Source organism: Scomber japonicus, chromosome 11, assembly GCF_027409825.1.
Source record: "Scomber japonicus isolate fScoJap1 chromosome 11, fScoJap1.pri, whole genome shotgun sequence".
Classification (NCBI taxonomy): domain Eukaryota; kingdom Metazoa; phylum Chordata; class Actinopteri; order Scombriformes; family Scombridae; genus Scomber; species Scomber japonicus.
Window position 1 is genome coordinate 18,170,913 of NC_070588.1, and position 12,369 is coordinate 18,183,281.

Here is a 12,369-nt window from a genome sequence, read left to right on the forward strand (position 1 = left end):
CCTTCTGATGACGGTTGACTGAATGTTACTGCCAATGCTGCATATTTAAGTCATTTCACACCTAAAGACCTTGATAAACAGATTGCTCCGATTGAAAGCCCCCTTCCATTTGAAAAAAGTGTGTTTCTTCCTTTTCCTTCATTTGGATGTTTGAGTCTCACTGTGTAGAGTTTGACACTAGAAAGCTGTTTTCACATTCATCTGTTAAGAGGGAGTAGATATCATTTTAAAGCTTGTAATTCAACTTATTATTATTATTGTGGAAACCCATATCAGACACAAATGATTATTTAACGTAGAATATATACATCTTAAAACATGTCTGAAGGGGATCTTAAAGGAACAATGCAGGGAGGATAATGACAATCAAAGGCGGTTATTTAATGTGGATACACTACTTAAAAAGAACAGTTTAACAATCCTGATTTATTATATTTGTCTGTAGAATTACAATTTTAAACTCAGAGCCTAAATAGATTTTGAACATGGCCCTAATCCTCCTCCGTAAAAGCCAAAGATATTCATTATGCATTATATTAAGATAATCAATTGACAGTTATGTGAAATAAAGAAATCCTCACACTTGAGGGACTAAAACAGCAAATAGTTGGCATTTCTGCTTAACAAAGAACTTGAATTATTAACCAGTTATCAAAAGTGTTGAAGATTTATTTATCAGTCAATTTATCAATTAATCACTAACACTAGCAACTCATTAAAAGACCTGCATTTTTAACTTTCATGCAAATTTGTGGCATTATGGTCAATTCAGCGTGCTCACACAGAACAGCTACATTGAAGATTCAGCAAGTTATAAATGAATCAACATCAAATTTCACAATGGTGGTTTTTTAAGAGTTTATTGTTTGACAGAAAGTGCTTTTTTTCAACCGTTTCTGTGACAACTGTATAGTTACATTAAATGACAAAAGTAACAATAATGCAATCACATTTGGGGAATATACCCACTATTCTGCTAGAGGTATCAGGACTGTAATAGTACCTGTTCACCATATAGATATAAAAATAGGAGATTTTATAGAAAAAAATAAACTTTAAACTTTTTATCAGACAGATGTTTAATTTACTGCTGGATCAATGTGCACGCCCAGCTCATTCATTACATTCAATTAAAAATCATGATAAAAATGCTCAGTTTTGGTAATGCTGGAGTGGAATTAAGGGATCATGCACCTGCATGATCCCTAATAAAATCATTCTGTGACAAAATCATCTTAAACTCAAGCTCCACTTACAAACTTTTTGTGAATTTTCAACCACATGTCACAGTCTTCATCAGCAAATGGAGCTGGTTTGTAAAACTAATTTGGATACTGCTTTATAACGACACATTTTAAGCAATGAATGTACGATGGCAACATTTCATGTCATTAATGTTCAGGTCAATCAAACCAGTGGCCAGTGATTGTTGTCAAAGCTACAGGATGGGACGAGGGTCTATGGGGATCGGAAAGACCACCTTGTGCCTGAGTGTGAAGGTTGGTTGAGGCATCTGCTTTCTTTGTCCGGTGTGATCAGTCTTCTTGCTGACGTCTGCGTTCACTTTTGTCAGAATAGACACAATATCGGCCCCCCTGGGAAAACATTGTGAGATGGTGAATTAAAAAAACACCAAATATCAGTAAAATTAATTATTCTCTAATCTAAAGTATCATATATAACAGAAGTAACTCAAATTGGTGGGAAAAGTATTTAAATAATTTTGGTTAGTTAATAGTAGCATTTCCATGTGATAAAAAATACTTATTATAGGAAAATGTACCTTAAGTAAAGAAGTATTTCCAAAAAAATGTATGTAAGGTATCAAAAGTGAAAATACTCATTGTAAAGAATGGTCCCTGTCAGTGTTACATTAATGCATTACTGGATCATTAGCAATAATTTGTAATTGTTAAGTAAGCCGTGGCCTATTATAATGTTGTAGTTGGTTGAGTTTGAGCTCATTTTAATTGCTTCATATACTGTTGGGTAGATAAATCTGTAACAATGTGTCATATTTTATAAACTGATCAACAACAGCTGTTAAATAAATGTAGTGCAGAAGACAAGTGTAAGTGGAATGATATGGAAATACCATATAGAGTGCAAAGACCCCAAAACTCTACTGAAGTACAGCACTGGAGTGAATTATTTTTTTCTTTCCACCACTGACTAACATCCACATAATCTTGTAGCTCGTATTTTGTTTACCCTACCTGGGCACCATCTGAACAAGGTTTTGGCACAGTGACTGAATGAACCACGTGCCATTACTCCTCTCTCTGAATGAGACGAAAGAAGGAACGGTGGCCATTCCCATCAGGAAATCTGCATTGGATGGGATGGAACTTTTAGTTGTTGGTTGTTGGTTCGATCCATGGAATGACGGGGTAAATCTGAGACAAAAGAGTAAGACCACAGTGATGTGATAAGAACAGTGACATTTATTTTTAAGTGTGAAAAGGAAGTGATAAAAAATGTGAAAAGTAACAGAGATACATACACTTTAGAGTCTCTGGACACATAGCTTTCTGTCCTGGAATCAGTCTCGATGTAGACCGGCTGTTGCTCACGGTTACCCTGGCAGGCCTGGATGAAAAACATCTTGGGTTTGTTTGCCAAAGAGGAGCACAGAGATCCATTGAAAGGGTCCATCAGGTGCTGGACCTCTACGGTGTGCCCATCCACACCATACACACTTTGCTCTTGACCGTGGCTAAGAATGAAGCACACCAGGCAGTCGTTCTGACTGTGGTTTTGTCTGGCGAGATCCTTCATGATGGACTGCATCTGCCCACTCGTACACTCTCTCCGTATGATTATGTCAAAGCCCAGCCACGTAAACACTATGTGCAGATTCTCTGGAAAATACACAAGTATTAATACATGCAAATATGCCACAGTATGCCACCACATGGAGTAGGTATGGTCGGGGACGGTAGTGATTTCCAGAGTTGATCAAACTTACTTTCATCAACCATGGTCCCCTCCCGCTTTTTGAGACCCCCTTTGAAGTTCTCGTTGTTTACTATCAAGCAGAAGCCTCTCTTTGCTGAAGTCATTGGATACATTCCCAAACCCTACAGAGATCAATCAATGACACAGAGTAAATGAAAAAAGATTGTAATGAGCTTTATGCATCATGTTACACATTTTGCCCGACAGTATATATAATTATTTAAAACTAAGAAATAGTCACGCACCTCTTCGTCTGTGTTTTCAGCAAGAAGAGGTCGGAAGGTTTTTGGTTTAGTTGAAGTCTTGTCTTCTTGAGGCAGCGACATTTCTACAGCATCAGTTCTCTCTGTGGGACAGATGATCACAGGGTGGAAGGTGGAGGGGGAAATTATTTTAGGCAAAGACGAAGACCAAAAGATTGAATAATTACAAAGTTCTGTCATGTCATTTAAGCTGTTGATTACCACAGAAAATACTTATAATGACCTTCTGAGGAGTCATAGTTGCTTGTTCTGGTACTTAATTGTCTCATGCCTTGTGACAGGCCCTCATGTTCATCTCCACCAAGTAATGTATTTGGATAAGCTAGGAAAGCAATAAAAGAGTGTTCAGTATAAATCCATCCACTGCACTATACTTAAAATATGTTCCAGCTGTAAAACAACCAACGAATGTCTCACCTGCAGAGGTGGAGGCCATATTCATTGAAAACTGCGTGAAAGACAAAGGAAATTAAAAATTACCATTAAAGACAAAGGGAAACATTTCACTTTGCTGTAATCATAATACTGATTAAAACCTGATGTACTCTCACCTCAGACGACGGCTGCAATGCTTCAGAAAAGAAAGAAAATGTGTATTAGGATTAGAATTCTTCAAAGAAATGTTTAAAATACAACATTTGTTCAGTGTGATTGTGTTTATATGTGCATCAGCATAGCATTATTTATAGTATTACATTTAAAGATGCTCTAATTATTATGATTTAAAAATGAAGATATCTAAATTCAAATACTGATCATTTGAAAAAATGATTGCTGTCATAAAAGTTCATAAAATTAATTATTATTTATTCTAGATAAATTATACTATGATTTTGTCATTGAAGTTATTAAAAAAAACTCAAGCAGCCATAATACTCACTCATAAACACTCATATTAAGCAGATAGTGATATGAACAGGTATACAGAGTATTCTCTACACTGTAGAGTCTACAGTACCTAGTCTTTCATGTGAAGCACTACTTTCAGCCACTAAAGGGAGAGGGCCCTGAAACAGAACATAAGAGAATAAACAGATATTAGATAAGTTGTAGTAAAAAGAATAAAAAAGTCAGTAACTCAGACGGATTTCACAAAATATCAAAGAACATACCTGGTTTTGTTCAAAAGGATGGGACACAGACATTGGTTGGCTTGTCTCCTGGGCTACATGACCAGAAGACCTCTCTGTAGTTTAAAATGACAATAATAAAACAAAACTTACTTGATTTATAGACAAATTTATCAGAAAATATTAGAATTGCATGAAACTGAAATCTTAATCACAGTCAGCAAGAAAGACAAAAACTGTTACAGCGTTTGCATCCTAAAGCTTCGCCCTTTACACTTGTTCTTGTTTCCCTTCATGTGTGTGTGTGTGTATGTGTGTGTGTACTGTACATCTTGCCCTGTCAGCTGCTCTCCATTTCCTGTCTGTTGTCCATTTCCTGTCTGCTGTCAGTTTTTCATCTCTGTTCTGTCTGTCTGTCTCAACCTGCCTTTCTGCCTTACTTGCACTATACTGCTGTTGGACCATGCTGATGTTTCTGTATCTTACCCTGTGTTGCTTTAAACCGGCTGATCTTTTCTTTCAACACGGGGCAGACTGAGTCCAATATGCTCTCCATTAAACTTAGATCTGTGCTGCTAATGAGGTCCAAGTGCTCCATTTCTAGAAAGACTTCCAGTGTCGTCTGAAAAATGAGGCAAATTACACTTAATGTTACCATAAAGATGCTTACAGATTCCAGCAGATTCAAAATTAGATTATATAATTAACTTCATATTAAAAAGAAAATGTAGACATTGCAAAATTATTACAAAATATAATTTGTATGTATATGTAAGTATAGGATGAAAACTGCTTGCCTTGACACCATCTAACGCTTCTCTAGCTTCAGCTGATTAACCTCTACATCAGAGGAGTCAAACTAATTTTCATTCAACGGCCACATACAGACCAATTTGATCTCATGTGGGCCGGATCATTAAAAAGATGGAGGGAAAGAAGGAAGAAAGGAAGGAAATAAGAAGGGAAGGAAGGAAAGACAGGCAAAAGGAAGGAGGGAAGAAAGGTAGGAAAGACAGATGGAAGGAAAGAAGGAAGGAAGAAAGAGAGGAAGGACACATGGATGGAAGGACAGAATGAAGAAAGGGAGGAAGGACAGATGGAGGGAAGTACAGAAGGAAGAAAGGGAGGAAGGACAGAAGGAAGAAAGGGAGGAAGGACAGATGGAAGAAAGAAAGGAAGGAACGAAGAAAGGATAAAAGGAAGGTAGGAAGGACAGATGGAAGGAAGAAAGGAATGAAGGAATGAGGACAGGAACAAAGAAAGGTAGGAAGGACAGATGAAAGGAAGGAAGGAACAAAGAAAGGATAAAGGAAGGTAGGAAGGAAAAGAACACAGGAAGGAAAGTGGGCCGGATTGGACCCCTCGGCGGGCCGGATCTGGCCCACGGGCCGCATGTTTGACACCCCTGATCTACATGCTTTTCATGACATGTCAACTTCTGATTTCACCACATTTGTGAATATCATAAACAATGACATTTTAAAGACACACTTACAACATTTTCATCCAGTTTTCTTCTCGGGAGTTCTTTGTTTAACAAAAACTTCACTTGTTTTAAGTCATCATCAGTAATGTCTTCAGAAAGGTTGTAAAGCAGCTTCCTGGAATTACAGATAAATCCAAAACAGACTTTCAGTGTTTCTAACATAGAATTATTTAGCCTACCTATAATAGTAAATGGCTCATTTTATATATATATTGTGTGAACTAAACCCTGCTTAATAACATGAAACATTTATATATAGTCAGCCCACCTGTAAGGAGAGATAAGGTTGCTGGTTTGGTTATTGATGCGGAGGTCACGGAGCAGACGGGTGCGTTGGATGGTTTGGAGAAGCTCCGTCAGCAGCTGTGGTTGCTCAGGTGATAGGCAGTCTTGATTCACCAGACGGGAGAAGAGATCACTGGCCAACTCTACTGAGGTCGAGCTCCGGCTCAGGAGGTCAGTGCAAAGAAATACCAAAGCTTTTACCTCGTCCCTACTCAGGGCCTTGCCTACATGTAATAGCAGCTTCTGGAAATCCATTTCCTGTAATAAAAGTGAAATTCAGATATTTAGTTTTTGATTTATGAAAAATGTAAGCTTGACAATATTTCCTCTGGTCTCCCAGCCCTTCATAGGTCATTATATCTACATAATATATCTTCTTTATATCTTCTAAACTGTTGGTGACATTGATCGCAGATAAAAAAATTAATAAAAGTGGATGACATTCAGTAGATGTTTGTGTGGTTTTTATTGATTTACTTATTTTATCCCTTAACTGATTTGTTGCAAATGATCTAATAAAGGTCTCTCTCTCTCTCTCTCTCTCTCTGTCTCTGTCTGTGTGTGTGTGTGTGTGTGCGTGCGTGCGTGTATGCGTGTGTTCATATACAAGGACAAAAATATTTTTTTATTGTCAGAGGCGGACTTTAACATTAAGCAAGGCCCAACTCAAAGGGCCCCAAACAAGATAGATATGAAACAATATTGAATAATGTTACTATTCTAACTCACTGTACCACAAAATAACTTACAAAACGCCCCCAAAGCCCTTAAAATATGCAATCTACTTCATTTCAGAAGAAAACACTGTATCACTACATTTAGCTGACAGATAAATGTTACAGATTCAGATTTTACTCACAAAATATAACAATTAAAATATGACTGATTAAACTATCCAACGTTATATGAGAAAAGAAAAGCTCCAGCTTGAACAGACAGATATTTAAGTACATTACCTATACTAATAATATATCTCTTTCACTTTTAAATATAAATTTGAATGTAGGACTTTAACAGCATTTTTTTGTGTGGTTTTAATAGTTTAGGCCTACTTCTCTTATCGCTGCCAACACCAACATTTGAAAATAAAGTCAGACACAGTTTGTCTGAGGCCTCCAAGGAACAGTAATCACAGCAGCAGGAGATACTGTTTATCATCACATAAACAATTTATCACACAACAGCTGCCTCACAGTCACTACCACACAGCCTCATTTTTTAACATTTCTGCTTAAAACAAACATGTTGTGCAATATTACCTTGTTTGGAGACGATCAGGTTTTCAGCAGGTCCGACTGAAGAATATACTTATTAACTTCAACATACTCGATTTACTGTAAGCTACAGAGTACTGAAATGTGTTGTTTTATATCCTAAATACGAACTTCACAGAGACTTGTCCTAACTAGTCCACAGACCAGGAAGTCGAAATCGAAAGTACAGTAAACTAAGGAAATCAGAGGCGGGACCAATACCTGTGTGACGCAATGCACCAATTTAGATATCATTCAGAGATGAAAAGGTCTAGTCCTCAGACACGTTCATTGGTAACACAAGTTAAAAGCAGCATGCCATACACGAGCAGCTTAATAACTCAAATAGGTGAAATGAGCTTTATTTGAATCACAGTGTTCAAACAGCCTAATGTGTCTGTAGGAGCCAGATGTGAATTTGAGTGTGGTGCTCCTCCCAAACAACAGGGGGTGCATGTTTATGCTGACAGCGCACTGATTTATTTTAAAGGGTCATGCCAATCACCACAGGTGCGCTGATGGTGAGGGCAAAAAGTTTTTTGACTGCGTTCTGGTCGCAGCTATTTTCTGTAGTTTTGGTTTATTATGTTATTTTGTATTAAGAGCAACCAACGAAAACTAAGCGTTGTGTTTAAACGACCAATAAATAATTTATCAACCAGTTAAGTAGTCTGCGTATTGAGTGCACGTCAGGAACATCCGACCATTAGCAGCCAGTAGTGGCTTTCTACAGTGTCCTTGAACTGAAGCTATGGAAGTTCAAGTATGAAAGGTGTTGTTCGTATAGTTACTCAAAATGAAATACCATTTTACATTGAGGTCAAATTTGTTACAGATAAGATTTCCAACTCATGGCCACCAGACAAAATTAAATCTATTTTAACTTTCAAACAGAAGACAGTTCATTCCTCATTAATACTTCATTAAAATGTTAATTAAATATGTTGTATTATCAAATTGATGACTGATGATTGACGACTTGAATGAAATATTGTACTGAATTAGTAAGCCTACATGTAGTGTGGCTTTAAGATCAATATTTTGCATTTAAACTCAAGTAAATAAATACATGTATGTGATTATTCAATTATTTTTGGAACTTAAGTCTTACTAAAAGTTTAACTGTACACTGCCTGCAAACAAATGTAACTTTTTATATATATTTAGCTGATCAGCTGTGATTAAAAGACTTTCCTGACAACACAGCCAGTTATTGGAATCAAATAAGTGAATGAACATTGTCTTTATTTGACCTGTAATTAATACCACATTACAGAGATCGTTCAGGAACATGTTCAGGAAAAGTATTGGGGCATTATTAGACTATTCATTATTAATGTAAGGAATAGTCTGACCTGGTTTTTGGTAATTTCTAATACCCACATTTGGTTTGTGACCCAATGTGCAGTGCAACATATGGGCTGTTCAATCCCAAAACAAGCCATACAAATGTGTACAAAAATATACGCCACAGTCAGACTGCTCATTCACTTTATTCATTTTTTAAAAATCTACCGGCAGATAGTGTATTGAATAGTCAAGGAAATACAATTTACAACCATGATACATTCATTTATTGCACCAAAAGTTAAAAAACAAACAAATAAACAAACACTATAATTTTGACATGAATTATCATCATATATCACAGTAATGTATGATGGCCACAAAAACAGCAGATTTATATCATAATCAAACATAAAATCAAATCAAATATAGTTCAGATGTTAAATCATCAGTCTTCATTTGTGTGCAAGGTATAGTAACACACAAAAGAGCCTAATAACAAACTACTTGAAACTATATGAAATATTAGAAATGTTAATTCGGAGGGGAAATGATTAAACAAAATGGATTTTAATGAAATTTCACCAGCTTTTTTTCTTTGAAAGGTGATGATAAGTGTGAAAATGTGATAATACACTTGTCCTGATATGGAATAAAATAATGCGGTCAGCTGAGGCCTGCACCCTGTACTGTAATATCTTCATTTTTTCAGGACGTCTCATTGTGTATTACAGCTTACATATTATACTAATGACACACTATTGGCAACAACACATATCATCCATGTTCCTGTAGCAATGATTACAGTGAAATTGTCAGTAATAAAGGCTATCAACAAGAGAGTGTCATTGATTATTTATTGTAGTAAGCATTTGATTTAGGTATGGTCTGCAAGGTCTTGATGTGCCCTCTGTGCCTCACTCTGACGCTGAGCCATGCCCACAAATATGCTCCCGAGCTGTTGAACTTGAAGGACTCTGTGGACACACGCACACACACACACACACACACACACACACACACACACACACACACACACACACACACACACACACACACACACACACACACATTAAACCATAAATACACACACACAAGGCTGTTTATTCTGAACTTCTTAATGCACCGCAGTTAAACAATATAGGAACAATACAGTGTGGTACTGTGTCCTCATCTCTCTTTACTGATTCAAAATTAAACTAAAACACAGTTAAAGTATTGATGAAAGCACAGCAAAGACTCAAGTCTAGAGAGGTGTCAGTCCATCCTGCTGTGGGATGATGAGTCATACAATATATAGAATGAATGAGGTGATACTTAATTCCTCAGTGCATTTCCAGAGGGCTCATCTACATCCCAGATTCCTCACCTTTTTCATTTTTGTTTAATCTGGGTCCTCTCTCTAAAGCAGCTTTGGCAGCATTAATGAGGTTAAAGGGGAATTCAGTAAAACGTCACACGCGACCAAAAGAAGCAGAGCTCACCATCATGCAGGGACCACAACTTTAAAACAGGGTTAGCACATGATAGAAGGACTTTTCAGCATTTATATAATAAAGGTGTAAACTATTATCAAAAGTACATTTCTTTATAGATCTTATAAAGTGTGCTATAAAGGCAATAGCAGGTAAACTTCTAAAGAAAGATAGAAACACAGGAGTTAAAGGGTTCGGATTACAAGATCAGTGAATTTAAAACTCAAGACAAAGACCAGATTATCTCTGTGTTTAATAATGATCTAATACATTCAGTTAAAAATGTGGCACACTTGTGGCTTTAGAAGTAAGGTCATTATATCACTTAATTATAATCTTCCAGTTACAACATCTCTGAAGTGTCAGAGTCCTTCACTTTAAAAGCTCCTGGGCCAAAGATGTTTTTGACTGCATTTGCATCCAGCATTTGTATAGTACAAAAATATCTTCTATACTCATCACTCATCTTCTAAACTGTTCAATAAAACAATGCTGGTTCCCCAGTCTCAATCAGTAGTAACAATCCCTATTTTAACACTGGAGAGTCAATTGATATAACTAATTACAGACCTTTCAGTATTATCTGAAAGTAATAATTTGCAGATAGTAATAGTGGAGCACACAATAGAAATGGTCAAGTGTACCTCAAAGTTGTACTTAAAGCAGTTATTGTGTAAAAGTGCTCTACAGAGGTCTGTAGGTATTGTGATAGGCTATGGTATCACAACCAAAAACAGCTGAATTCATTATATCTTTAACTGATGGAAAAGTTAATAAAATATCTTAATTACAAAAAATAAATAAATAAGAAGAAAAACAGACATTTACAGGTGCATTGGACACTTACTGTCAGTGATGAGGGAGTGCACCTCGGTGATGTGTCGTCGCCCCAGACCGTGACTCCTGGATAGCACGCAGTCCAAATAAATGTCCCAGAAGAGCTGGGCCAGGTCCCAGAACAGATCCGTGTTTTTTTTGTTGTCTGACGACCTGAGGGACACCATCAGTTTCCAGAAGGCGGGCACCGTGTCAGCGATCCTCGGGTTACGCATCTCCAACATCAAAGCGGAGGAGGAATCCCAGCACTGTGGGTTTGCCCGGGGGGCCGTCAGTGGGTCAACCTGGACCGGCTTCTGGCCTTGCAGGGGCCACATGCAGCTCAGCACAAACACTGTGACCACAGGTATGTTCAAGTGCAGAGGGACCATCTGCACAGGGCACAACATACAGAAGGTCAGCTGTTTCTGCCATAGATTCGTCAGTAAAGTTCATTTAACACATGAATTAACCTACATTTTATTCGGTCAAAACTAATAAAACACCTATCAAATCATTTTCTTTGCAATTTAACTCTTGTAATGCATTTAAGGCTGCATCTGCAAACTTACATATTGCAGCATGTTAAAGTCTTATTGCTGGCCTAAACTCATCAGGGCAGGCCCATAATTAACCTGACAAACATTATAAAGGCCTAAATGGAAATAATACTAGAAACATAGTCAAAATCAATCATATTTTTCCGATAAAAGACTACTTACCACTAAAGCTGGGCCGACCATCAAGACTATAGTGTTGATTGACGTTTGGTTAGTATATGTTGGGTCTTAATTGACGTCAGTGCCTCCCTCCTTTGCGGGCAGTGTTAGCCACTGTTTGTCAAGTATATCCTATTGATCATGTTGTTGTTTTTTAAGAAAAAAAAATCCAGCTCTTACCATATGAGGGGTTCACTTGATTAAAGGATAGTTTCAGATCTTTTTTTTAAATCAGTTTCAATTAACTTTAAATATGCATGTTGGGTTGCAAATAATAATAATTAATTCAATTATGACTGATGTGACAATGATTTTCTTGATTAATGTTTTGCTCTATTAAATGTTGGAACTTAAAGAGTCCTTAAAGACTAAGTTGACATCCTATAACAGTTCTTTCAGTTCAACCAACAGTCTATAATCCAAGATTATTCAATTTACTATAATAAAAGGCAATTTACATAAACAATGAATCGGTTGCAAACAGTGAATTAATTGTTTCTAACATGTCCCATTGTACTGGTTGGCAGAAGTCAAATAGGTATCAGTCTCTGGCAGTGAATTTATTTGTATGTTCAAAAGGAGACTTTTGAATCCTTTGCGTAAAGAAATCCAGTTTTTTGTGTGTGTGGCACAAATAAAGGGAACAAAGGTTTTTGTGATTATATATACTACATTAACATCTGTTTCTAAAGGATTAAAGAATCTTCATTCGGATCTTTAATGCAATGTATTATATATTGCTTAATGTAGCCAGGAC

General features: G+C 36.8%; 1 protein-coding gene across 2 annotated transcripts; it reads right to left on the reverse strand.

Moving 5' to 3' along the window:
• Positions 1 to 1,320: 1,320 nt before the first annotated feature.
• Positions 1,321 to 7,407, reverse strand: casp10 (caspase 10, apoptosis-related cysteine peptidase). Of its 2 annotated transcripts, XM_053329190.1 has the most exons (14): positions 7,322 to 7,407; positions 6,046 to 6,320; positions 5,787 to 5,892; positions 4,778 to 4,913; positions 4,334 to 4,407; positions 4,180 to 4,228; positions 3,773 to 3,792; positions 3,639 to 3,669; positions 3,445 to 3,543; positions 3,204 to 3,304; positions 2,969 to 3,080; positions 2,504 to 2,861; positions 2,217 to 2,396; positions 1,321 to 1,595 (listed from the first exon to the last, which is right to left on the reverse strand). In XM_053329190.1, exons 2-14 carry the CDS (start codon positions 6,315 to 6,317, stop codon positions 1,439 to 1,441), a joined length of 1,695 nt encoding a protein of 564 aa, XP_053185165.1. In that variant the 5' UTR covers positions 6,318 to 6,320; positions 7,322 to 7,407; the 3' UTR covers positions 1,321 to 1,438. The 2 variants fall into 2 exon arrangements, with proteins under 2 accessions (XP_053185165.1, XP_053185166.1); XM_053329191.1 differs by lacking the exons at positions 4,180 to 4,228; positions 4,334 to 4,407.
• Positions 7,408 to 12,369: the final 4,962 nt, after the last annotated feature.